This window comes from Podarcis bocagei, assembly GCF_964188305.1.
Source record: "Podarcis bocagei genome assembly, chromosome: 2".
Classification (NCBI taxonomy): Eukaryota; Metazoa; Chordata; class Lepidosauria; order Squamata; family Lacertidae; genus Podarcis; species Podarcis bocagei.
Window position 1 is genome coordinate 59995571 of NC_138126.1, and position 27678 is coordinate 60023248.

Consider the following 27678-nt stretch of genomic DNA (forward strand, 5'->3'; position numbering starts at 1 on the left):
TCCCATCCTTCTTAAGAACTGAGTTTGGGAAAGGACATACAGTAAACTAAACTACCTATTGTCTGCCACATAAAAATATATGCTAATATGAGTACGGTACTTCCAGTATGTAGCTGAAAAACAATGCAATGCTGTAAATGTCTGCTCCCTTGAGTTAAGTGGGGCTTACTACCAGGTGAGTTTGCATAGGATTGAAGCCTGTATCATGAAGGAAAACAGAAATGGTGTAACTGATCCTTCAGGAAACGTTCTCTACATCCTGCCATGATTTTCTTATTTTGTAAGAAAAACTAAAAACTAAGTAATAATATTTATGTTGTACCTAATTTTACTAACGTATGCTTACTAAATCTATTAAGTCGGCTAAATTAAACAGAGGCCTCTTCCAAGCAAAACAAGGGTTTCAAATGGTGTCTCCAACTGCATAGCGGACAGTCGAATTTCATCTCTTCTGGGGATTCCACGCGCACAATATGCATTAATCTCCCCTTCACGAAGCACGCGCGTCTTCCGAATGCACACATGCTTCCAGACGCGCAGTTGAAAAAGCCAAGACGCGATAGGGGGTGTGTGAGCGGGAGGCTCTCCTGAGGAAGAAATTTCCTAGCCGCTACACGGCGCTGTGGCCTCCAGAAGAAGAAGCTGGGCGTCTTTCTTTCCCGCCTCTCCTCGACTTATGCGTAAAGGGAGGAGCGAGGGCGAAAGCGGGGTAGTTCTGCTCTGCGAAGCCGGAGGAAGCGGGGAGAGCTGAGCGCGCGGCTGAGAGCCCCTGCCGCTCGCTAGCATGTCAGTATCTCTTCCCGCCCCGTCCCCGCTTAAAGCGCTCGCGGAGCCGGGCTCGCCATCATTGCACAGCCGGGGATGCGCCCGGGTCGGAAGAGGTGGTGCCGGGGGGGGGGTTACGCCCGGTTGAAATCCCCTCCAGCGGGAGGCATGGCTCTCCACGGGGCGACACCCCACATTCTCTCGGGGCGCGGGGGGGCAGAATCGCGTGCCCGATTTTAGGGTGGCCCCTACGAGCGGGGGGCGGGGGACCGGCCCGACGGCGTCTGTCCTGGGGCATCTCGGAGGAAGTAGGAGGCTGTGTCCATAAAAGGGCTTGGACCTCTTCTGGCAAGGAGGAGAGGCTTCTGCGGGAAGCAGGCGAGGACACCCGTCCCTCCCTCGCTCCTGGGATCCAGCTTAGTGACTCAAGTTAAAGACTTGCAAGTGTTTCTTAGTCTAGTATTTGCGCGCAGGCACGAGTGAGTGAGCGAGAAAGAAAGGAAAGGGGGAAATAATATTAGATGCCCGCTTCTCCTTAGGGGGTGCCTCCTGGAGAGCGGCCCCTGGAGAGGAAAGGCCTGCTTTTAAGGAAGCGAGCGCCTTCCCCGGCTGGCCGCCCCTTAGCTCGGTGGGAGGCGGCGGGTTTCTAGCGCACTGGCAGGAACTTTGCTGACACCTTGCGTCGCTTCTTGGAAAGCTCTATCGAGCTGCGATTCTGCCCTAGGGGAGGCGGACGGGGGACGCCACTCCCCCGGACTAGGAGCCAGAGAAGGGGCTGCCGGCAGTTGCTTGGAGCAGAAAGAGCGAAAGGGAAGGGATGCAGCAGGGCTGACCATCGACCTCAGCTGAGGTTGCAGAGCCACTGCACATCCGCTCAGAGTTCAAAGGTGGATTCCCCAGGGAACTGAAACAGAATATTCCCGCAGGTGCACACGGGACAAGGCAACTGAAGTGCTTCCTCCCTAATATCTAACCCACCCGCCCCATTACTGAAATGGGTCACTCTTGTAATCAGTCCATATTGCCCTAGAGGGGCTGTAGCATCCTTGAATTATAATAATGAGTCTCAGGAGAGAGGAGTACCATATGTGTTGCAAGTGCAAGGCACACTGCCTCCTCTATCATCCTTGGATTTGCCTTAGGCAGGGCTGGAGGATATTGCTTTGGGCATCAGCCTTTTATTAACCAGTACCTCTGCCTCTAAGCAGTGAACCCATCCCTAAACCCTGTAATGTGTAGGCGGCTTTTTATTTGAGTTTTTGTGATCCTTTCACTAGGAGGAGATTGAGAACCAGTGCACAATTCAGTTCTCTTTATAGAACTGAGAGGCAGCAATCCTATATACTTACTCGGCAATATTCTGACTAAGCATGCATAGGATTCGACTGCATGTGTGAATGAATCGGAGTTTAGTTCATGTAGGTCATTAAAAAAAAAATTTTAAGGCAGTGCATGCTAAGGCCTTGAGGAAGACCAGGCATTCATTTGGAAATAAGTGGGATGTGAGAAGCACTGGCATGAACTCACCTTTCCTCAGCATTAAGTTGTTTATAGAAGTGACCTTTGGTCTTGACTCTTCCTGTGGCTGAAAATGTTTTATTAGGGTTTCCCTGCGCTTTGGTAATTTTAACTGTGATCTATTGACTGTCCTCTCTTTTGGGTCTAGACAGTGGTTTTTGCAGCGTGACTCCTGGGCAGAATAACCAGTCGAGAGGGTTGGGGATGGAAATCCCATAAAGAACACTGATGCATCCATTCACCCATGGGAAAGGATGTGTTGTTGACTGCCAGATCCCAGTTTTACTAAAGAGGGCCAAGCCATCTCTTGAGACTAACCCAACCACACATGACAGGTACAATCATCCAGCACTTGAACTGTTTCTCTCTTGCGGAGACCTAGTTCTGATTCTCCACTGCCCAGTGCTTTGGATGAAGTGCATGTGAACTGCTTGCATAATCAGAAAAAATAATAATATGCGAGAAGGACTCATAAGTGCACCAGTACAAAAGCTTTTTATTATTAGGTCCCTTCCAACACTACATTTATATGATTGTATGATTATTGTGTATTAAATTTGTACACCACCCTTCCATCTAAAGGTCCAAGGGTGGTTCACAACAGTAAAAGAAAAAATGAAAATGCCATATAAAAGCAAACCAATGAACTCCCAACTTTCCACAACACTTATAAAAAGCCATAGAATGTTAATCAGCTGAACGCCTGGTTGAAGAGAAACTTTTTTGCCTAGTGCCTAAAAATATGTAATGAAGGCGCCAGGCGAGCCTCCCTTGTAGAAGAGGGTAGCCTACTGTGAGACCAGTCAAGTGGACATCTTCACTTGGTCACATGTGAATTTTGAACACTGGACACGCATCTTTAAACTATGGAATTTGAGCCCCCTAGGTATAGTGATAGCCACCAACTTGGATGACAGAAGTTCGTTGTAACTCAGCCCCATGGAAAGCACTGAAAGGGGGCTTCATTATGACTGCCTTTAAGACTACATTCTTGTACCCAATTTCTTGGGAGTAAACCCTGTTGCTCAATGAATTTACTTCTGAGTAGGCATGTATAGGATTGTGCTGTCAGTGCCTTTTGTCCATTGTCCATTAACCCTTTTGCTTGGTTATGTTTCCCATCTGACAATGGGTAAACAGCAGTTCCAGTTATTCAGAGCTCTATGAATATATGAATGTTTTCTGTGTCCCCAAAAGGAATATGACTGTTTTCCAGAAGTCAGGATATGGAAGGGAATTTGAAACTTAATTGGTATTTTTAATTCCATTGCAGGAAAAGCTGTGTTGGGTACATTAATAGTGGTAGGAAACAGACCACCGCATTGCCTGTGGACAGTCTAACCACCTTGTCTTGTCCCCAGTTTCATGAGTTTTGTGACCTTTTACCAAGGAGTGTTTGTTGGTAGCAGGTACGTCCCAAAATTACCTGAGACACAGAGCAGGTTTGTTTCCTCCTTGTGTTGCACTATGTGTTGACACTGGAAGACAGCACAGGAGAACAAGCCTCTGTGCTTTGAGACCTTGTAAACAACATCCTTCCTGTCCTTTCTGGAGACCGGGCAGGATGAATGTCTTCATGGCAATGTCCTAGTTCTGCCCAGTGGATTCCCTAGCCTCCTCACTCCACCCCAGTAGGCCTGGTTTCCATCTATTACTCTAGAAACATAAGCTCCGTTTGGCTCTGTAGATCAATCCACTGTTGACATTGAATAAGCCAAAGTTTATATGTTCATAGAACTGGTGTGTAGTTATAACAGCTTGGAAACATGCCTCTAATCAAGAAGGTAAAGTACCTGTACTAGCAAAAGGGGTTTTGTGCTGTGGCAAGAGGGCATAGAGAACTGAAAGGTGAGAGGTGGGGAATTTGTGGTCCTCTAGATATTGCTGATAGATGATAGATAGATAGATAGATAGATAGATAGATAGATAGATATAGATATTGCACCCGGGACGCGGGTGGCACTGTGGATTAAACCACAGAGCCTAGGACTTGCTGATCAGAAGGTCGGCGGTTCGAATCCCCACGACGGGGTGAGCTCCCGTTGCTCTGTCCCAGCTCCTGTCAACCTAGCAGTTCAAATGCACGTCAAAGTGCAAGTAGATAAATAGGTACCACTCTGGCAGGAAGGTAAACGGCATTTCCATGTGCTGCTCTGGTTCGCCAGAAGTGGCTTAGTCATGCTGGCCACATGACCCGGAAGCTGTACGCTGGCTCCCTTGGCCAATAAAGCGAGATGAGTGCCACAACCCCAGAGTCGGTCACAACTGGAACTAATGGTCAGGGGTCCCTTTACCTTTACCTTAGATATTGTTAGACTCTGAATCCCTTCATCCCTGACCATTGGCCACACTGGCAGGGGCTGATAGGAGTTGGAGTCCAACCTCTGGAGGGCCTCAAGCCCCCCCCCCCTCCATCCCTGCTGTGGAGTTAAGAACTTAATTCGTTCTGGAGGTCTGTTCTTAACCTGGAACTGTTCTTAACCTGAAGCACCACTTTAGCTAATGTCGCCTCCTGCTGCCGCTGCGCTTCCAGAGCATGATTTCTGTTCTCATCCTGAAGCAAAGTTCTTAACCCAAGGTACTATTTCTGGGTTAGCGGAGTCTGTAACCTGAAGCATCTGTAACACGAGGTACCACTGTACAAAGGCTCAGCAGCCTCATTTTGTGATGTGTGGAGATGGAAGTATTGGGGAGGAGTTAAGGCACGGTAAGCAGCAAGTCTAGTTTGCCTTCCTTGCCCACCTGCTTTCTTTGCTGTTGGATGGTTGCTAACCCTGCTCCCTTTCCTTTCTACTCATGATAGAATTCTGTTGCCAAAGTGAGTTGGCTGGATGTTTATTAGGGGCTGGATTCTCAGAATCTAAATGAGTCCATTTCTCCCCACCACCACCACCCAAAAATAGAGTTCTTTGATACTTCAGCCTACACTTGGACCTAGGAGCTGTAGTGGTTGAAGGCATCTGTTTGGGAACCCCATAGACGAAGTCTGTGTCTGCTGCTTTGTTGTTGTTGTTGTTTGGATGGGTGCCAGCCTTTGGCTCCTGTCAGGGCTGGGCTGGGCTACTCAGCACACAAATTACATTCCAAGACCTGGGTGTCAAGTAAACAGACAGCTCACTCTTTAAAAGAAGAAATGAGCTGCAGGCGCATGTGTAGCTTCCTGTCATGCTCTTGCGAAAGTAGACGGTTTCCCTTGAGCCTTAGCATTGCAAGCAGAATCTCCAAAGGAGGGAAGCGGCACTTCAGGCAGCTCCCATTTGCCACAGGTATTTGACACTTCTTTTCTTCTGCTGGTGGTCTTATTGTAGAGCAGGGGAGGGGAGCCTGTGGCTCTCCAAGTCTAGCTGGACTACAGCTCCCATCAATCCTGACCAATGGCAATGCGGGCTGGGGCTGATGGGAGATGAAGTCCAACAACGCCTGGAGAGCCATGGGTTTCTCATCCTGTTATGAAGGGATCCTGTAGCAAACATGTATACTGTGCTCAGACAGCTGTACTAGAGGAACAGGCAATATAAAACTGGGATGGATGGGATATAAAGTGTGTGGGTTTGGTGCCTGTTCAGAATTATGAAAATTTAAGACCAGAGTATCATATGGGTCATGCTGTCATGTTCTGAGAGGCAACGGTAGAAATTGAGGAATGAGGGATGCTCTCCTGGCTATTGTTGAGATGGATAGAGTCTTCACCTCACGCAAGGAGCGATTCTCATCTAGTGCTGCTCTAGTAGAGCTGGGAGTAGGTGTGGATGAATGGAATTGGTTCAGCCTCTTCTTCTCTTCCTCCAGGATGTGTAGAGTGTGTTGTTGATTTTAGCAGGAGGGGTAGGGAATCCTAGTGCCCAAGTTAGCAGCAGGATGCTTAGAAATGAAAAAAGGAAACACTATGTGGCATTTTTGGGTGGTATTGCTAGTAAAGTGTTGTGATGACACTGCCGGCTTATTTCCAGAGCCAGGATCCTTGAAAACAAGAAATCCCCTGTAGCAGTGCGTGCCTTGGATATAGAGGTTTTTGTCAGAAAAGCTACTTGGACCAGAACTTGCAGGCCTGCCTGGTAACTTGGAATTTAGCGCAAGTAGGGCTTATTAGCCTACCTAGGGGTATGCTATTTTCTGATTGCCCTGTTCTCTGCTAGAGTGCTTTCCAAAACGGTCTGTGAGTGATGCAACAGAGGTCATTCACGTATGGTGTGTTAATTACTTTTCTCATCTCTTCTTCAAGGGAGTCTTGTATAGTGCACACAAGGCAGGTTGTATGATTTTTATTTATTTTCTGACCTCTGTGTCATTAATTTAGTCATGGAATTCAAGGCAGTACAGTGGTACCTCGGGTTACATATACTTCAAGTTACAGACGCTTCAGGTTACAGACTCCACTAACCCAGAAATATTGCCTCGGGTTAAGAACTTTGCTTTAGGATGAGAACAGAAATTGTGCTCCAGCAACAACAGGAGGCCCCATTAGCTAAAGTGGTGCTTCAGGTTAAGAACAGTTTCAGGTTAAGAACAGACCTCCGGAACGAATTGAGTACCGGTACTTAACCCGAGGTACCACTGTATGTGCCAGGCAGTCACTCATCCAGGCAACGTGGCAGCCTGTTTAGCTCCAGCAAGGTGATAGGCTCATGTGCCTTCACACCATACCTCGGGGCTCTTCCCTCCAGGGGGGCTTATGACAAGTGCCTTTTCTGTGTATTCTTGGACACCTGATGCTGAGCAAGCTCCCAAAGCAGTTGAACACCTGGTGCTTAAATCAGTTTGTAATGTGGATGCAGAAACTACATGGGCGAGAATGTAAATTCAGGTTCCCTTTAGCAGTCTATCCCCACGTTGGCAATGGTCACAGGTGACAAAGGTAGCCCTGAGCAAACTTAGAGGCATTTTTGTGTGTGCATATCTGTTGCTTGAAGGCAGCCTTCACTCAGGGGCGGAGGAAGGGGAGTGCGGTGGGGGCGGACTGCCCCGGGTATCTTCGCTGAGGGGGGTGACATTTGGTGCGCCGCAAATCTGCAACGCCTAAGCCTACCCTGAGCCATCAGCGGAAGGGGGGGGGGGAGCTGTGCCGCTTTGATGGTGGTATTCCCCCCTTCCCCCTTCGTTCTGACAGCTTGGGGGAGGCTTGGGAGTCGGGGTGGGCAGTGCGCTGAATGTCTGCCATGGGCGGTTTTCTCCACCCCTGTGAGTGGCTCGCTCTGACCCCAGCTGCACGGCGCACACGTCACTCCCTGCACCCAAGCAACTATCCCACGCCTGGAAGGGCACCCCTCTGCCCCCCTCAGGAGACACCCTGCCCCCCTTGGGAGCGGGCCTGCCCTAGGCAGTGCAGGCATATGCTCCGCCGCTGCCTTCACCAATCTAATGCCCTGCAGATGTTTTCGATCACAACGCCTGCTAGCCCCAGCCAATGGGGCCATGCTGTGTGGGGCTGATGAGAATCACAGCCTAAAACATATGGAGGGCAACAGGATGGCAAAGGCGGTGGAAGCTGGCATAGTGCATGGTTAGAGAACGAGCTGTGGTTGGCAAACCAGTGAAAACCTCGCCTTACCAATCATCACCTCAGTTTATTTGTATGTCCCTTTCCCTCAAGAGCTTCCCCAAATGGCTTAAGATACAGAAGAAAATAACGAAGACAGCAGTGCATAGCAAAACATTAGTATCAGCCTATCAAAAGAGTTCAGCAGTAATTTTATATCAATCTTTATTTCAATCACGAACTCATTAGGTGGCCTTAGGCAGGCCATTGCTTTCTCAGCCTCAGCCACCCCCCATACGCCCCCAATCTGTGATGCTGGGATAATAAAACTGGTCTACCTTACAAGGCTGTTGTAAGGGTTACTTCAGTGGAATTCATGTGAAGCACCTGGAAAAGTGCCTACGTACTTAGTATGCATAATTAGTAATAAGCATGAGTAATTGATGTTTGTGAGAGGTGATTGAAATAGTTTTAGACCGTTGGACTGATTCTCTGCCCTGGTGGGAATGCACTCCTGTGACTTGAGTGGGCTGCAACAACTTTGAAAAGATGTACATTAATTCTTTTTGGTGCACAACCAAATTTTGTCTTGAGGAGCAGTCCTTGCCAGTAACTGGAGGCACAAGTTGTGGTGTTCTTAGCCTTTATTGAGAAAACTCTTTGTACGAGACACTTCCTTCCCCAAACATACGGCTTTTCCAGTAATGTCACAGAGCACCTTTGCAGAAAAGGTAGCACGGGCTGTGTTGAAAACTTGTGTGAGGGGGCTACATCTAGCCTCTGAGATGGAACTGAGTCATCTGCTGTTTGCGGGTAAATGAGAGCAGACATAAGCAATCGTGAGGACTTAACTGTGCATGTCTGCAGATGCAACACAGTATTGTCAAAATAGCATTCTCTAAACTCAGTGCTGCAGTAACTGGATGATGCTAAGGCTCTAAAGCAATACCCTAGAGTTCCCTCTGCTTACGTGGCTCTAGGATTTGCCCCCAGCTAATGTCCCTGTCATGAGAATCTCCTCAGCCCACCTTTCGGAGGGCATGTTCTGTTCCTATTTCATAACCTGAGTGCAGTGGCTGCATGGTATAATTTCATAAGCTACTTCATAAAGGGTTGTGAAAGGATGGTTTTTTATTGTTGTCTCTTGGGTGTTTTTTTCATCTTCCAGTGTGGCTCCCATTTGGAGGCTGCCTCACGGGTTTAGTGAGAGTCTATATGATAACGTTGAGTCTCACCGTATGGAAGGTATGGAGAGCCGAAGAAGAAAGAGTGAGGGGAAAAAGAATGAATGAGAACATTTTTCTCTCCGCAGTCTCCTCCATTTCCTCCCAGGCAGCCTGGAGATAATTCTCTGTGCTGTCTGAAACATCAGAGAGATGAAGAGTTAAGGGGACAAAACTGTGTAAATGGAAGCCCACCTTCCCTCTGTCACATGAACACACGAAGATACCTTCATATCATTGCTGTCTGACTCAGTATTTTCTATATTCTCAACTTTCCAGGGTTTCAGGCAGTGGTCTTTACCAGCCCCATCTATGAAGATTCCTGAGTTGAACTTGGGAACTATTTTATGCAAAGTGTGTGCTCTATCACTGACTAACTATACCCCTTGCACTTGTATATACCCCACCACCACCTCCAAAAATATATAGAGATGGATGGAGTTGTGACTAGACTTGCTAACATTCACTGGGGAGTCAGGGTCCTGCTCAACACAGCTGCCTCTCTGCAAATTCATGCGCCAACCAAAGGACAATGAGATTCATACAGTGTTTGAACTCTCACTGTGGGCTGATTCTTGAAACCATTTGAGGCTCATCTGTGACATTCTGGACTGGTTAGGGGAACGTTTCAACATACCACCTGCTTGCAATTTGCCAAACCTATAGCTGAGTCCCCTTCTGGGAGATTTTGGAGGAAGTGGCACATTGCATTATGGAGACATGTGGAAACACTTGCTTGGCCAGTTCCCACGTGCTCCAGATGAGACAAAAGTGATGTAAGGTGGTCCTTGGAATCATTGCTTCCATTTTGTGTGGAAGATTCTGCTGGATTTTTTTTTTTTTTAAGTAAACAGCCTTTCACAGTTTGGGCATGTTATTGGTCGATGCACATTCTATGCAAATATTCACTTGAATGATCTGCAGTGTAGGCAGATGCAAAAAGAAGACAACCTATGTTGCATATTTAGGTGCCATCTCTTGAGAGGAGGTGTGACTGTCCTGAAAGAAGCCACCGAGTACCTAAGCTATATCAGAGTACCTTCAATTTTAAACCACTCTTGAATCAAGGTCCCAACTGGACTGTTGTAAGAAGGGTAAAGAAGCCAAACAGAACCCGAGTTTTCTTCTAAAGTGGGTTGCTCTTCACACATAGCTTAAGAAGTCGTATCTGTCTGCAGTCTGGCTGCCCAGGAATCTCCATGGCCATCGTCATCTCATAGAGTACAGAACATACTCCCATAATTGTGAATTAAATGTGGGAACATGTTGGCAGTTTAGAAACTCATAGAGCTTGAGTGGGCCTTCCAATGGACAAGGGATGAGTTGCATTCAGCCGGACTGCACTTACATGAATATAGTAAGTGAACCATGTTACGTACTTCTGTTCCTTGGGAGGGTGTACAGTGGTGCCTCGCAAGACGAAATTAATCCGTTCCGCGAGTCTCTTCGTCTTGCGGTTTTTTCGTCTTGCGAAGCACGGCTATTAGCGGCTTAGCGGCTATTAACGGCTTAGCAGCTTAGCGGCTATTAACGGCTTAGCGGCTTTAAGAAAAAGGAAACAAACTCGCAAGAACTCGCAAGACGTTTCGTCTTGCGAAGCAAGCCCATAGGGAAATTTGTCTTGCGGAATGACTCAAAAAACGGAAAACTCTTTCGTCTTGCACGTTTTTCGTCTTGCAAGGCATTCGTCTTGCGAGGTACCACTGTACACCATATTTCTGTATGACTGAATCCTTTTCAGTCCCCAAGGGAAAAATAAAAGCTGAGTTTCAAAAAAGCATTTATAGGAATTGGCTTATATTCTACACTGATTCCCAGATGTTTTTATAGTAGAACTGGATTGGGAAACTTGTGGCCTTCCAAATGTTGCTGGACTCCCAACTCTGATCAGCCAAAGCCAGCATGGCCAGTCTTCAGGAACTGTGGGAGTTGGGGAGCCACAGTTTCTCCAGCACTGTAGCAGAGGATGCAGACTAGATGTCTTGTTACGCATGCCCCAAACCGGCACTTGGTAAAAGACCAAGTCGAAGGATAGGCAATGCAATGCCCTCCTAATGTTGTTGGACTACAACTTTTCATCAGCTGCAGCCAGCATAGCCAATAGGGATGTTGGGAGTCATGGGCTACAACATTAGAATCACACTGCCTTGGCTATCTGTGCCTTTGTAAGACCAAGAGCTAAGGCTGTCTTGGCATCTGCAGCCCTTTGCTTTATGGGATGATTACAGAGGATGTAATCATCCTTCCGCTTGGGTTTGATCCTGGCAAGGTGAGGTTTCCCTGCGAAAGGGTTAGTAGGTCTCTTGGAACTGATTGTGCACTGCAAACACACTTCATTGTGTTTGTGCTTTCAGGAGTGAGTCAAGCTCCCTGTGTCCCATGTAACGTTTCGCCGCTTGGTCCTCTGGTGGTGAGAAGAATGGGGTCTGTTTCAGAGATGCTCACAGCGGTGCCCCTTCACCAGAGGCCCGATCTCCTAGAGGCCTGTGCCGACCTCATCAATGAAGAGTGGAAAAGGAGCAGAACCTCCCGCATCCACTCCCTGCAGAGATCCAGCAACAGCTTCCCCATGTGCCTGGTGCTGATTAGGACCCAGAGGTCCGTGGAAGACACCGTGGAAGGGAAGATGGCCAAGAGTCAGTGCCAACTCCTGGGGCATGCCAGGCTGTCCCGTGTGGTTGGCCAGCCCAAGAGCTTGTTTGTGGAGACGGTGGTTGTTGCCAAGGCCCTCCGGGGAAAGGGCTATGGCAGGAAGCTGATGGAAGCTGTTGAGCAGTACGCCAAGTCCCGCAGCTATAGGCGCCTGCACCTCACCACCCACGACAAGCAGCAATTCTACGCCCACCTGGGTTACAGCTTGTCCAAGCCAGTTCAGTGTGCTGGATTCACGAGTTCCCTTGTACCTATGGAGTTTCTGGAGAGCTTCTCTCCCCTTCAGCAGGACAAGGAACTTCCCACAGGGCCTGGGAAGCGTGAGCCAAGTGCATCTTGTAGCAGGAGATGCGGAGCAAGCCTTCCTCCATTGCCACCTTCAGCACACCTTTCCTCATTCGCGGTTTGCTCAGCGGCTTCTCCTCCCCCATCACCTCCATTGCTTCCTGTTCATTCTTATCCGCCAGCAACCGCCACCATTTCTCCCCCTCCCCACCTGTCAGCTTCTGTAGCTTCCCACAGTTCCTCTTCCCAGGCCATGAATGCTTCTCTTCCACCCTCGCAATCAGCCACCGTGCCTCTTTTTGCTGCAAACCTTCCTCCCCCTCCCCCGCCTCCTCTTCCTCCACCTCTGCCCATGGCCCTTTCAGCAGGCCATCCTGATTCCTGCAAATCTGCCTCTTCTGGCCCATCGGGGGACAAAGCCCAGAACCAGCTGTTTCTAGAAACGCCATATCGGGACCTGAAGGGGCGGCCCATATTCTGGATGGAGAAGGACATCTGACCCTTTCACCATGTGCCTGTGCAAGTGTGATGAAGATGAAGTGACGGCTGAAGGAGCAGAGATGCTGAGAAGAAAAGCTCAGCTTCAGATCCAGTGAGATGGGCTGTGAGAGAACTATTCTAACACAAACCAAGCCAATAGATTCTATCTTCCACGGTTGTTTTTATCAGAACTTTTTTCAGACGAGCCTGTTTTCATGCCATAAAAATGTGAAGTTTGCTTAGACAATGATCTATTTTGGATACACTTTCAAGGCCATCCACTGTCCCCCATTGTCTTCCAGTGGTGGTTGCCATAGCTGAGTGGGCCTGTGCTGAGCTGTGTATCGTAAATTGCCTTGCCTTCAAGTTTGATGTCATTTTATCAATAAAGCACCTCTGAAATATCTGAACCGTCTCCTCTGCAGCGGATGCACAGATAGGTGTATTTCAGAGCCCATGGAATTAATGCTTACAGAAGTCAGTGCAGTAGGACTAGGCATCTGCTGGAGGCAACAGTGTCCCCACAAAGATTAGATAAAACCAAGAGAAAGACGTATTTTGGTAGGATAATGGCAGAGCAGGCCTGTCCATCACAAATGCATACGATTCTAATTTGAAACCTATATCATTCTTTGGCCTCTTGGTCTGTTCTGGGAAGCCTGCATTCCAGAAATATGTTTGTAATAGAATGCTTGCCTGATTGCAAAGGTGTTTTTTAATCGTCAGGTTAATGACTTGGTCTGAGGCAGAGATCAACTTCATAGCCTCATTTAACTGCCATGATGCTATCCTCTTAATAGTTGAGGTAATGATCACAGTTAAAATGAGCCTGGTGAAATGAGTGTCCCTGATGGTGGGCTGGATTCTGCTAAATAGCTGTGCTACTGGAAGCCAGCTCAATGAGACCTGCTAGCATAATGGGGTTCTCCTCCCTCAACCCATGTTCTTAAATCAATGGGGGCGGGGGCAGGATAACCACAGCACAGCATACAGGGGCGGGGGGAGAAGGGAGATTGCTCTGTCAGGGCATTTGTGTTTGCCTGATGGAACAATTTCTTTAGCAAAACGTTGAATTCTACCCAATGTGTAGTACTTTCCTCTCACTCTTGAGCAACCACTATGAGGCCCAACAATTTGGCGTTACAGGATTGGGCTCCTACAGTGAAGGACACGTGTTAAAAACTTCTAGGAAAGTCAAGTCTCTCTCCAGCCTGCCACCCAATTGTGTGTGTTTAAGTGAAGGTGCTCACTGTTCCTTCTGTGACTATTTGTTCTTAAGCCTGTGGTTTCATTTCATTTCAGTAATTTATCATCATCAATTATTTGTATGCCATCTTGCCATAGTTAAATTTTGCTCAAGGCAGTATCCCACTTCTAAGGCAGTTTCACGCTTTACATGTTAGGAACATCCCTCTATATATTAATTGTGTGCCTTTGCAGACACGTGTTGGTCAATTGCAGATGCCACATTTTTTGCAGGTAAGGTTGAAATCATTTGCAGACACATGTTAAAACTGTAGTGCATGAGATGGCCCTAATACTCTTTCTCCTTCAGTCTGCTTATAGGAAGCATACTTGCTGTTTCTTCTAAACTAGGTTCTCTCAGCTCTTGCTGTTATAAAATACATTCTCCATTGAGGGGGACAATCAAAAGTGTGATGTCTGTTCCATGGAGCCCAAAGCTAGAAAATAAATGCCACAATTTTGTGGAGAATTACATCCCATGTCCTATAGTCACAATAGCATAATACAGTAAGAGTAATTAAAGACTTTGTACAACCATGAAACTATTTTATCACAGAAATTTAATACGTCTCAGTCTGATGCAACTTCAAACTTCTACTGTATATAAACAATTTATTATTATTATTATTTCTTTACATTTACGACTTCAGAATCTTGACAATTCCTTCTTAAGAATGCAGAGCCCAAGCCCATTTGGAATTTCCTCCTTTCCAGCCTTGGAACAGCAGTCCTGTGGATGCAGCTGAGAAAAGGCTGCTGTAGGAGAGAGTGCAACTTTTATGTGTCCGTAATCAAACAACAATTCCACATGCAGGCTATTGGGTGCTTGATCACAGATGCTTTCATTTCTGAATTGTGCATTGTGCATTGTATGCTGAGGTTTCCATTAACTGAAAAAAAATCTCCAACTCATACCAAGTATTGACTCTTGCAATCCCTCACCCGAAACTGCACAAATGGCATTGCAGGTACAATGCAACACAGCTGCCATCAACATTGTTCAATACATTTTCCTATGAAGCATTTTCATTTAAGTACCGTATTTTTCGTCCCATAGGATGCACCTAGTTTTTTTGGGGGGGGAATAAAGGGGGGGGATTTCCTTTATTTCCCCCCCCAAAAGCAGGTCAGGGAAACCGAACCAGGTCGAGGAACAGCGGGATGGCGGCGCTGCGCCTCCCTGCTGTCCCCCAAGCTTGTGGGGCTGGCTGATGTCTGCCCGGCGCGAGGAGCGCTCTGCTTCAGGGCGTCCTGCCCGCCGGGCGGCAGGCTGCTATCTGCAGCGTGGTGAGCCTTGTGGGGAACTCCTGCAGGGCTCACCATGCTGCGGGTGTCTGTCCGGCGTGCGGGGTGCTCTGCTTCAGGGTGCCCCGCCGCTGGGCGGCAGGCTGCTATTCGCAGCATGGGGAGCCCTGCGGGGAACTCCCGCAGGGCTGCCTAGGCTGCGGAGGTGTTCCCGAAGCGCCAGGCGCTCTGATTTCAGGGCGCCCGACTCTCCGGGAAGCAGGCTGCTATCCGCAGCCTAGACAGCCCTGCGGGACCTCCCGCAGGGCTGCCTAGGCTGCAGATGTCTTCCTGAAGCCTGGAGAGCGAGAGGGGTCGGTGCGCACCGACCCCTCTCACTCTCCAAGCTTCAGCGAAAGCCTGCATTCACCCCATAGGACGCACACACATTTCCCCTTCATTTTTGGAGGGGAAAAGTGCGTCCTATAGGGTGAAAAATACGGTACACGTGAAGAAGCCTGCTTATATTTTTTCCAATAATAATGCTTGAAACCACATCAGTAGCTTTGTCCCTTGTTTCTTGGAAGAGACAAAAGATCTGTGTGGTTTGCAGGATTCCCACATTTTATTTTCAAAATCTGGTCACCTTGGGTTGTTTTCCTCTGTACCTACTACTACGACTACTATTAATTAAATTTATATACCGCCCTATACCTGCAGGTCTCAGGGCAGTTCAGAATTCTGGTCCCTCAAAGGAAAATGAAGTCGTCCCCCTCCCCCCCCCAAAAAAAAACACTTATACAAAGTTCCTCTGATCATACAAATAAAATCACAAATATATGCTCTGGACACCTCTCTTTTGTATGTAGGGATTGTTCCTCTTCTGTGAAGGTGTTGTGGAATCTGACACTTTCTGCCAAAGAAATTGACCATGCCACAAGTATTATGCCTTCAGTGTTTCATCCTGCTCTGCTCATTATAGGTGATTTATGTGGCATGAAGCAATGGAAATGGACAACAACTCAATAGTAGGGTTCATTATTTGCATGCAGATCCAGGAGAGCCACTGCCAGTCTAGAGATGGACAACACTGAGCTTCATAGGCCAATTGTCTGATTCTAATTCCTAAGGGGAAGGGATACCCTTGATTGCCTGACAGATAAAGCAGCTTCAGCTCTGCTTCTTAAACCCTTTGCTGGGCCTGTTCACACAAACCGTTCACTATGATGGCTGTTGCACATGCACAGAATTGGCCACGTAGCTAGTTCAGCTAGTTCAGTTCACATCTGGCCAAAACATGGTTGATCTATCTGAATTCAGTCCAGTTTGTGTATGCTGATCTGATTGTATGAGACTTGAGCACAGGCTGAAATAGCAACATGGACTATATAGCACTGCAGATTACAGACCAGAGTCTCTCTTGGCTTCACACCTTTGCTCTTTCGAACCCATCTCCTGCAAAAGTACACATCACTGACGTAGCTGGGAAAGACTCATGCTTTAAGCACCATACACAGAAGACTGATAAGGAGATTGCTCCAAAAACTAACATATCCAGACCCTGCGAGCATCATCTGAGGCTCTTCTCTGAGTGTCCCCTAAAGACAGGTTCAGAAGGTGGCAATTAGGGAGAGGGCACTCCCTATCTATGTAATGCTCTCCCCATTGAAACCCTCCTGGTACTAACTCATGTCTTTGGTGCCAGGTTAAAACAATCGCCTACATCCCAGAATATGAGAAATATGTGATGGAATATAATTAGGCTTATATGTTTGGGGTTGCTTTTTAGTTGTAAATAATGTTAATATTGTTTTCTTTTTAGGGATTGGTTTGGGGGTTGTGTGTGTTATGCTTCTGAATTATTTCAGTTTATTTTATTATTGTTGGGACTGATTGGTTTCAGGTGAAAAACAAGTTAAATAAGTGTGGGTTTTTTTAAAAAAGTCACAACACAACAAGCTGCATTTTAAAAAGGTCAGTCCAAGTCATCAGACTCCGAAGCACGTGAATTGGCCTGTGTAACTACATATTAGCAGCTATTACATGTTCTTCTTCCTCCCACACTTGCTGCCTTCCACAATGAACTTGGCAAACTGCAAACCAATTTGAGTTCTTGTTTACTTCTATGAAAACCTGTAGATTTAAACCTGCCAAGTTGTCTGAACGATCAGGCAAGGAAAAATGATTTATTTATTTTTTTAACTTTCTGGTGCAACGTAAGTCAACAAAACATGATTAAGTTAACCATGACACTTGATTAGGGATCTTTTACCATAAGAGCAGAATCAGCTTTCTAACCATGCCGCCATGAGGTGGCTGCCCTGAGGCAACCATACAGGTAGCAATTGTTTTGAGTCTGGCTCAGTTCTACCGAGTAACTTGTTCTGCCATGATATAGCCGCCCCAGATAGAAATGGGGTGCAGTAGGTGATGATGTCATCAAATTTGGGTGCTAACAATGCAGCTGGGCTGGTCACATCAGCACTTCTGGCTCAGATGTCCCGTGGAATGAGAAGAGCGGACTGCAAGCTTGTGGAGTAAGCACAATTATTTATTCAATTTACTTCCCTCTCTTCCGCCTGAAGGAGCTCAAGGTGACAAATATTATTCTTATGTTACTTGTGCTATTTGTAAGCCCATTGTTGCAATTTATTCCACTTTTCAGTGTGCAGGAAACTCAGCCTGCTAATAATGAGCCTACTAATAATGGGAGGGAGGATTCAGTAAAGTGATCCCTGTTGCCAGCTGTCTGCTCTTAAGACTTCATAGTAGAGGGAAGCAGGATGTTTTCCTGCATGTAGATTAGCACATCAAAATGTTTTGGTATTGTTAGGATGGTGAGACTGTATAATTTGGTTTGTTTCTACTTTTCCTATCCGACTCTCCCATACAAAATTCCTCAATAAACAGATTTTTCTGGTGGGAAGTTGGCTGGGCTATGATTGGTGCTTTTATATTCACCAACTTCAGCAATATGCAATTTAAAAAAACCAGAATAATGCACGCCCTAGCCTTGATCAAATTGTTGCAGTTGTAACATACTAATCTTCAAATCATCTTCCCCATGAATGGCGACTCTTGCTTCTACTCCTAGCCTAACATTATCTTCATATATTCTTTAATCCATATTGCTGTACACACTTGGTTCATTAATACATCACTCCTGAGTCGAGGTTATAAAAGCTGGTGAATTATGCAAATCAGCATGCCTGCTGAGAAGGAAATGGTGGAAATGACAAATGAGTTCTTTTGAACTGCACAAAGCCCAAAAATCTGTTTTCAGCGTCAGAGCTGAGCTTTGAAATAACATGAAATAAGCATGTGAGAGTCTTGTTCTCACATTACTGAGTAACCAAAACCAGCATCTATACCTTAGTGATTTAAGAGTTTTAAGGGTAAGGATTCAACTCCAGCACTTCCCATTTTACATATTAATGTTTTAATTATGCAAAGGGGCTTTTTCAAGCCTGGGAGTGTGATTTTGCTGTACAGCAATGTCCAATTCCTGGTTGTCAAGTCCCATCTCTGAGCATGTGAGGCTATTTCTGACAGCTCACTCAATACGATAATTCTTAGCTTGTATGCCCAGGGGTGCACATATGGGATGGTGAAACTGGCCCCTGCAAAAATCTCCCCAGATTGCTCTGACCAAGAGAGTTAGTTGTGTGGGTCAAAAGCCGCGAGAGGCAGATTGCCTGGATGACAGAATCACCTCAGAAAATATTGAGATACTGGAGTAGAGGGGGTGATTTTAGACAAATAATACGGCTATTGCGGTAAAGTGGGTTTTTCAGGGGGAGGGCATCAATACAGCTCCTTGCCAAGGGCGCAAGAGACCCTTTTTAATGTTTCGCCCCTTCTGGGCACTGGGCACTTCAATTTGTGAGTAGATTTGCATAGATCTTTTCTGCAATAAGGAACACTCTACACACTTAAGTGAAGCCAAATATCCGTAGTAAATTCAAAACTCTTGAGACATCTACCAATAGCTTTACACCAAACTGCGGTTAGAGGAAAAGATGGAGAAAGGAAAATAATGCTATGATTTCTATGCATTACCAGTAACATGAAGATCAGAGCGCACATCATGGCAGGAAAGAGGCTAGGAGAAAGGACGTTTTACCACACCTGTTCCACTAAAAGGAAATATTGCAACACAGAGAGATGATGGCTGGGGTTTTCCATGCCGACTCAGGAAGCAGAATGCTTACCTGATCCCAAGATGATGGCATGGCAGTATGCTTATCTAGTCCCAAGATGATTGCAAAACCAGTCATCGAATTGGCTTGTCTAATAAAGTTTGAGTTTGAACCTGGTACTCCTTTGCAGGGAGGGGGTGGGCTGGGGGTTTGTGCATGATGACCTGTTGGCTTCAGAGTGGCCATGTGGTTCTGATCCTAAGCCACACCTGATTCATTGGACAGGCTGGCTCAGACAATATGTCCTATTAATTCATTAGCTTGTCTCTAGTTCAGAGGCTGGCTAGCTAGTCAGTAGTTCAACTAGGGAAGGATCCTGGCATGCAGTTTCTTAGGTATTATTCTAATCCTCTGTAGTGCAGTGTTAGAGTGGGAAATGAAGCCGGGGGGGGGGGGGGATGACACAGAGCAAACAAAACAAAACCAAAAAATGGAAGCAGCCCAGTTGGTGTTTTGGGCTTCTCCATTGTGGAAAAATACCTGGCAGCATAGATGCATGTGTAATCCAAACAGCTTCTGTTCCCAAGTAAGGTGACTTTAGGTAAGTTTACACATCAGCCAGTACAGCCAGCTCTCCGCTTCCTGGTGTTCAGCCTTTCCCTTTCTTTGGGTTTAGCTCTTGAATTTATCTCCCTTAAAGCTTAGACATATAAGACACTTACCCCAAGATACCTTGATATTCAAGGTAAGCAATCCCATTTGGAATCCATGTCAAGCCCAGATTCCCAGGTTTAAAATACAATAAAAAATATTGTGAGGCTAGTTGAATTACCGTATTTTTTGCTCTATAAGACTCACTTTTTCCCTCCTAAAAAGTAAGGGGAAATGTGTGTGCGTCTTCTGGAGCGAATGCAGGCTGCGCAGCTATCCCAGAAGCCAGAACAGTAATAGGGGTCACAGTGATCCCTCTTGCTGTTCTGGCTTCTGAGATTCAGAATATTTTTTTCTTGTTTTCCTCCTCCAAAAACTAGGTGCGTCTTATGGTCTGGTGCGTCTTATAGAGTGAAAAATATGGTAATTATGTTTATGTTCTGCATTTTCTGAAGGAGCTCCAGGTGACTGGCATGGTTGCCTCTTCCCTGTAAAATCCGTGAGACCTTGTTAGGCCTCCTCATATGGTGGTTTGGCCCAAACCATGGTCACCTGTCCATTACCTGATGTCATATGATAGCAGGTGCAGCCCCAGTGCCCAATTCAGAAGGAAAAATGAAGAGCGCAATCTTAAGTTTGCAGCTGCAGGTTTAATTTTTAATCACTTCACACCATATGGTTCCAGGTAATTGCTGAATAGCATTCTTGTACACCTGTCAAAGCGGCCTATGGAGGGTGGGCCAGTTCTGGATCCAACCCGCCTACCCCACCCCCCTGGGCAGGGGGAAAATTATTTTCAAAGCCACCCAGTGATTTATGGGGAGCATGGATTCAAAATTGCCTTGCTTACCTTGGCACATCATGTTGCCTTGGTAAGCGGATTTGAACCTGGCTGTCCCTAGCCATAATCTGAGCCTAACTGCTACACTGCCCTGGCCCTGTGTGTCAGATATTTAAATTCAGGGGGAAGATCTTACTCTGTCTTTCCCCTCTCCCTGCCAGGGTGCACATTTGTAAACAAAGCAGGAGGGGCCCCAGAAGAGACATTGGCTTCTTATACCCACCATGATCCTGGACATAACCATTTCGGTCCGCATCATCTTCCTCCTTGGGGTCATCCAGTGCCTGAGAGGGTACAGCTGGGAGCAGACAACGGCCAGCTCTGTTTTCCAGCAGGAGCCATTTGTGGTGGTGTGGAACTTGCCCACAGCTAAGTGTCGAGAGCATTTTGGGATCACCCTGCCTCTGGAAGCCTATGGCATTGTGGAGAACAAGGACAATGCTTTTCGTGGCCAGAACATAACCATTTTTTACAAGAACAAGTTTGGGCTCTATCCCTACATCTCCCCAGATGGCAAATGGCACAATGGAGGGATACCTCAGAACGTCGATCTGAAGAAGCACCTGGAGACAGTCTCAAGAGATGTTTTGGAAAGCCTGAAGCCTGATTTCCAGGGACTGGCTGTGGTGGACTGGGAGGAGTGGCGGCCTCTCTGGAGGCGGAACTGGGGCCCCAAGAACGTGTATAGGGCAGCCTCTAAAAAATGGGCAAGGAACAGAAGGCCTGATGAACCCCTCACGGAGCAATCCTATGTTGCGGAGATAGAGTTTGAACAGGCAGCTCGGGCCTTCATGGAGAGAACTCTAGAAATGGGGAAGTCTCTGAGGCCACAGGGATTCTGGGGCTTCTATGGGTTCCCTGACTGTTTCAATTACAACTGGGAGAACGAAGAGAACTACACCGGCCATTGCAACCCCACAGAGGTCCAGTGGAATGATCATCTCATGTGGCTCTGGAAGGTTTCATCTGCCCTCTATCCCAGTATCTACCTCCCACCAAAACTCCCAACATCTTACCACCAGAGTTATGTTCACCACCGCCTCAAAGAAGCACTTCGTGTGGCACAGTTTGGCGTGAAGCAGCCTCTCCCTGTGATCGCGTATTCCAGAGTCTCCTACAGACATTCTCCACGGTACCTGACTGAGGTAAGAATTGAGAGGTGCCAACTGCGTAAAATAGGCCCAGGCACTCTTCATCAATGGTAGAAGTGAATAAAGGTTAAGGCTGCAATCCTAAACCCACTTAACCTGGGAGTAAGCCCCGCTGAATTTAGTAGGACTTACCTCTGAGTAAATACAGCTAGGACTGAGGTGCAGATCTCTTACCTAGCTGGAAACTTCCTTCTGTGGGGAATATTAGCTGCCACCATACAGTGAAGGGGAAAAGTATTTGATCCCCTGTTGTTATTCTGTCTCTCACAGCTACAGTAAACCTACGATTAAAATTATATATATAAAAGTGCAGTCACAGTAACTAATTAATTGAGGTACTTCATTAATGCTGCAGCCAGCTGTGAGTGAACAGGAAGCAACTAATTAACTGCTTTAATAGAAAGGTGTTGTCAAGGATGGGGAATCCTTTTGGCCCAGCTAGGCACACCCTCATCTTTCCCCAGTTCTGTGCGCCAACTTGGATAGGTGGGTGGAGCAACCCATTTGTCAATCATCACATAACTATGTTCCTCATGGGGAACTTGGTAACAGACAGTCTGGTAGGCCTGAGCTCACTGCCCATCACTGATGGGTGATGACTTCAACCTTGTTTTCCGCAGGAATTGGCTGTATGATCACAAACCCTGTAAGGCACTCAGTCGCACAGGTGATCCAGCCCCATGTCAGGTATGGGGGAATTAGCCTTGCAGGCCAAATGGGGGGTCCATCCATCCTGGACCAAATTTGGCCAATGGGCTAGAAGCTGCTGATTAACTGGAATTTCTGGATTTAGGGAGGAGAAAGTGTAGGTGAGCAATAGCTGGAGGAAAATGCTGCATAAACATAGAATAAAATGATGCACAAAAAGGGCTTCACAATCCACATTCCTGTGGTGTCTGGTTAAGCAAATTGGTCAGACTTTTGAAGCATTACAGAAACTACAACTCATGTTTGACCAGAGAACTTAATTGGGCCAGAAAAAATCAGTGAAAATCTATCCATTGTAACTAGCCAGAAAACCTGCCTAATGCAATGTGTTAATATCACCAAAGTGATACGTTGCACTTCTCATGTAGAAAGCTGCCCAGTGCTAACAATTCTCTCCTTTTCTCCATTCAGGCTGACCTGGTGTATACAATTGGAGAGAGTGCAGCACTTGGGGCCGCTGGGGTTGTGCTCTGGGGTGACCTCTCCTATTCCCAGTCACCGGTGAGTATCTCTGCAACCATGTCCCATCCATCTATTAATTCATGAACCGCCTTTATATGCTTCACAATTACAACATTTCCTGAGAATATCTATAATGTATTCAAATACAACCATCAACCGTGAAACAATCATGCAGCAGATTTAAACAATTATATTAAAACTTTTATTATTTAAAGGAAATAAAAAGCTATTTACCAGGCACCAAAACAGGTGCCAGCCTCCGTGAGGAAAGCATTCAGTCGGTGGGATGCCATGGCCAAGAAGGCCCTCTTCCTAGGATATACAGTGGTACCTCGGGTTACATACGCTTCAGGTTACATACGCTTCAGGTTACAGACTCCGCTAACCCAGAAATAGTACCTCGGGTTAAGAACTTTGCTTCAGGATGAGAACAGAAATCGTGCTCTGGCAGCGCAGTGGCAGCACGAGGCCCCATAGGCTAAAGTCGTGCTTCAGGTTAAGAACAGTTTCAGGTTAAGAACGGACCTCCGGAACGAATTAAGTACTTAACCCGAGGTACCACTGTACTTCCTAAGTTGAGGATCAGCCTGAGAGAGAAAACAGATACCCTCTTTGCCCACCTCATCGGTAGCCCAGCAGCTATTCCCCTATTTTCCAGCTTTGGTGGGGATAGGATAACTTGTTTCTCCCACTCTTCTCCCAGTTTTCTTGATACCTTGACTAATGACCATGCTCACCTGCCCATGTGGTTGGAAATGGCTGGAAGCTCCCATCCTCAGTGCTGATGGGTCCAAGCCCTAGAATGTTCTGAACTGTAATCCTAGCTTTCCATCTTCTAGGAGAGCTGCAGGAGCCTCAAGCATTACATCACCACAACGCTAGGCCCATATATCGTCAACGTAACCACGGCAGCGCGCATGTGCAGCCGCGAGCTGTGCCACGGGCATGGACGTTGCGTGAGACAGGACCCCAGCGAACTGGAAGCCTTCCTCCACCTGGACCCGCAGCAGTGGGAAGAGGAGTCCTCAATGACAGATTTTCCAGATCAAGACATGTTCGCATGGGAACAATTTCAGTGTCACTGCTATCCTCAGTGGACTGGAGCCTCGTGTGAGACACCGCTGTGGCTGGAGCCTGTCCTAGCACCGGATTGTAGTCGAGCTCAACAGTATTACAATATATTTCATGCAGGGTATGTCAGCAATGTTGTTGTGAAGTCAAACATCTGTCCTCCTTCCATTTACAATGAAAATACAGAATTCCAATAACACATCTTTGCAGATCCAGCACTTTACTCCAAAGGCAGTTTTGATGATATCTGTTCTAGAAATTTCTCGACTGGGTGACTCCTCCATTTTTCAAACAGAGGGGGTCTGGATGTAGACAAATAGCAGACACACACTTTTTCCTTCTTTGATGGTGCACTATAATTTGAAAATGATCTCAGGTGTAAGCCTAAAGTAATAATAATAATAATAATAATAATAATAATAATAATAATAATAATAATAATAATAATAATTTATTTGTACCCCGCCCATCTGGCTGGGTTTCCTCAGCCACTCTGGGTGGCTTCCAACAAAGATGAAAAATACACTAAAATGTCACATATTCAAAACTTCCCTGAACAGGGCTGCCTTCAGATGTCTTCTGAATGTCAGGTAGTTGTTTATCGCTTTGACATCTGATGGGAGAGCGTTCCACAGGGTGGGCGCCACTACCGAGAAGGCCCTCTGCCTGGTTCCCTGTAACTTGGCCTCTCACAGTGAGGGAACCGCCAGAAGGCCCTCGGAGCTGGACCTCAGTGTCCGGGCAGAACGATGGGGGTGGAGATGCTCCTTCAGATATACTGGACCGAGGCCGTTTAGGGCTTTAAAGGTCAGCACCAACACTTTGAATTGTGCTCGGAAACATACTGGGAGCCAATGTAGGTCTTTCAAGACCGGTGTTATATGGTCTCGGCGGCCGCTCCCAATCACCAGTCTAGCTGCCGCATTCTGGATTAGTTGTAGTTTCCGGGTCACCTTCAAAGGTAGCCCCACGTAGAGCGCATTGCAATAGTCCAAGCGGGAGATAACCAGAGCATGCACCACTCTGGCGAGACAGTCTGCAGGCAGATAGGGTCTTAGCCTACGTACCAGATGGAGCTGGTAAACAGCTGCCCTGGATACAGATTTGACCTGTGCCTCCATGGACAGCTGTGAGTCCAAAATGACTCCCAGGCTGCGCACCTGGTCCTTCAGGGGCACAGTTACCCCATTCAGGACCAGGGAATCCTCCACACCTGCCTGCCTCCTGTCGCCCAAAAACAGTACTTCTGTCTTGTCAGGATTCAACCTCAATCTGTTAGCCGCCATCCATCCTCCAACCGCCTCTAGACACTCACACAGGACCTTCACCGCCTTCACTGGTTCTGATTTAAAAGAGAGGTAGAGCTGGGTATCATCCGCATACTGATGAACACCCAACCCAAACCTCCTGATGATCTCTCCTAGTGGCTGCATGTAAATGTTGAAAAGCATGGGGGAGAGGACAGAACCCTGAGGCACCCCACAAGTGAGAGCCCAGGGGTCTGAACACTCATCCCCCACCACCACTTTCTGAACACGGCCCAGGAGGAAGGAGCGGAACCACTGTATGACAGTGCTCCCAGCCCCTCAAGACGCTTAGTAAGGGCTTAGGCATTGTTGGGTTTTGAAACAGTAGCCAAGCACACCTAGTAAAATAAAGACATACTTGGAAACCCTAAAGAGCTGTAGCATGAGAGCACCTTATACCTTCAGAGTTCGTATGTGATCTGGCAGGTGGAATGCTGGGAAATGGAAGCATTCACTACCACCATGAAAGTGATCCTTGCACACCCTTCCTACACTTGTTAGCACTACAACTTAAAGGAGACAGATGTCTGGAACTTGGTGTCATAACTACCTTTTCATAACCACTCTTGTCTCTCCCCCCCCCCCAACTTCAGTAAAAGCTATGAGAAAGCAAGTGAGTTGGAAGGCTTCTCTCATTCACTTTTCTCCCTCAGTCTGTTTTTTTAGCACACTTAGCTGAACAACTATTATGCAAGATTCGGGTTCATTTCCTCTCACCTGTGCTACTGCTACAAGGATATTGCGCTTTCCCAGATTGCAATACTTGGGTGAGCTAACTGCCTTTTATCAGATGCAGGGCAGTGCCATTACCGTGATGGTGAATGCAGGGCAATGGGGAGATGTGTGAGTATTATGGGTACCTATTGGATAGTGTCCACGGGGCTCTTGGTCAAGAACTACCTTCCCCAATCTGGTGCGTCCCAAATATTTTGGATTACAACTCCCATCAGGGACGCGGGTGGTGCTGTGGGTAAAACCTCAGCGCCTAGGACTTGCCGATCACATGGTTGGCGGTTCGAATCCCCGCGGCGGGGTGCGCTCCCATCATTCGGTCCCAGCGCCTGCCAACCTAGCAGTTCGAAAGCACCCCCGGGTGCAAGTAGATAAATAGGGACCGCTTACCAGCGGGAAGGTAAACGGCGTTCTGTGTGCTGCGCTGGCTCGCCAGATGCAGCTTGTCACGCTGGCCACGTGACCCGGAAGTGTCTGCGGACAGTGCTGGCTTCCGGCCTATAGAGTGAGATGAGCGCACAACCCTAGAGTCTGGCAAGACTGGCCCGTACGGGCAGGGGTACCTTTACCTTTACAACTCCCATCAGCTCCAGGCAGTATCACCAGTAGTCAAGGATGAGAACTATAGCCAAAATATTTGGAAGGCACTAGATAGGGGAAGGCTTGTCAGCAGGTGTGACACAACTCTGACCCTCTTGCATCCTTTTTTGCCGGGGGGTGGTGGGTGGTATGAAGTCCAACTGAACTAAAATTATTTAGATGCTGAGCCCTATTTATTGCCCCTTAATTTGGCTGTTAGCCTTTAAAAAGTGTTGTGAGCACCAACAAGTCTTCCCTCTTCCCCATCAGGACTTTGCCACAGATGGAGAAAAGACTACTGTAAGCAAAAGGACAGTTAGCCTGCAGTGTGATACAATAGCAGCTCCTCCATCAAAAGAGTAGCCCTGGAAGCATGCATAAGAGGACCAAGACTCATTCTCCAGTGTCTCCTGTTTAAGGTGCTATCAGGGCTGGAAATGACATCTGCCAGAGACCATGGGGACCTACTGCCAATTAAAGTGTGGGGCAAGATGGACCAATATAAGGCAGCTGCATATGTTTATATGCTGAAGTGTGTGTCTGCCGGTATGTTAGTCTACCCTACGTGAGACCAAAACATCCTGCACCAGATTCACCTAATGAGACCTGCTAGCAGAAGCCCTGCCCAAGGGTTTCTGCTAGTGCTTTGGGGCTTTCCCCTCTCTTTCCCCATGTGCCACCCCCTCCTCCCCTCCCCTCTCCCAATTGGCTGGGGGTGTGTGTGATGAGAACCCAGAACCATGCAGGGAGTGGGGGAGGAGAGGGAAATTGCTGTGTTGGCCAAGCTGCAATGCTTGCACTGGTAGAATGATTGCCATGGTCCTATGTTGAATTCTTCCCTCTGACTTTGTGAATTCTCCCAGAATTTCCTGGGAGGCTCTGGTCCAGTTGCCTAGCTTTTGAATGCATCTGTGCTGGGTTTTTGGCTCCTTAAATAAACCACATGTTTCTTTTTTTCTGTCTCAGCAATTCCAAGTATTGGTGTCACTAAATCTTAAGTTCATAAAAAATGAAGGTTAGAAGACTCAGTGGAGTCCAGCACCCTTTGCCAAACATGCTTCCAATAATCCCACAAACAGAGCAAGACATCAACCCACCAACCCAGTTGTTTGTACTTTTGCTATCATGAGATATTCACAAGCACGCTACCCCGGAATGTGGTAGGTTTC

General features: G+C 47.1%; 1 protein-coding gene across 5 annotated transcripts; it reads left to right on the forward strand.

Moving 5' to 3' along the window:
• The first annotated feature begins 617 nt into the window (after positions 1–617).
• LOC308577539 (hyaluronidase-3-like) lies at positions 618–27196 on the forward strand. 5 transcript variants are annotated; one of them, XM_081177834.1, is made up of 5 exons: positions 5410–5549; positions 20661–21644; positions 22770–22859; positions 23660–24012; positions 26780–27196. In XM_081177834.1, exons 2-5 carry the CDS (start codon positions 20724–20726, stop codon positions 26811–26813), a joined length of 1398 nt encoding a protein of 465 aa, XP_081033960.1. In that variant the 5' UTR covers positions 5410–5549; positions 20661–20723; the 3' UTR covers positions 26814–27196. The 5 variants fall into 5 exon arrangements, with proteins under 5 accessions (XP_081033958.1, XP_081033961.1, XP_081033960.1 ...); XM_081177833.1 differs by lacking the exons at positions 5410–5549; positions 26780–27196 and adding exons at positions 14665–14692; positions 15386–17462 and having other exon boundaries at positions 23660–24114; XM_081177832.1 differs by lacking the exons at positions 5410–5549; positions 26780–27196 and adding an exon at positions 618–786 and having other exon boundaries at positions 23660–24114.
• Positions 27197–27678: the final 482 nt, after the last annotated feature.

What these genes read in the sequence shown, in the direction of transcription:
- LOC308577539 (XM_081177832.1), top strand. Translation starts at nt 20,724, where the DNA reads ATGATCCTGGACATAACCATTTCGGTCCGCATCATCTTCCTCCTTGGG. An exon ending in CTCCACGGTACCTGACTGAG is followed by an intron (nt 21,645 to 22,769) that starts GTAAGAATTGAG and finishes TTCTCCATTCAG; the next exon opens with GCTGACCTGGTGTATACAAT. An exon ending in TCTCCTATTCCCAGTCACCG is followed by an intron (nt 22,860 to 23,659) that starts GTGAGTATCTCT and finishes TCCATCTTCTAG; the next exon opens with GAGAGCTGCAGGAGCCTCAA.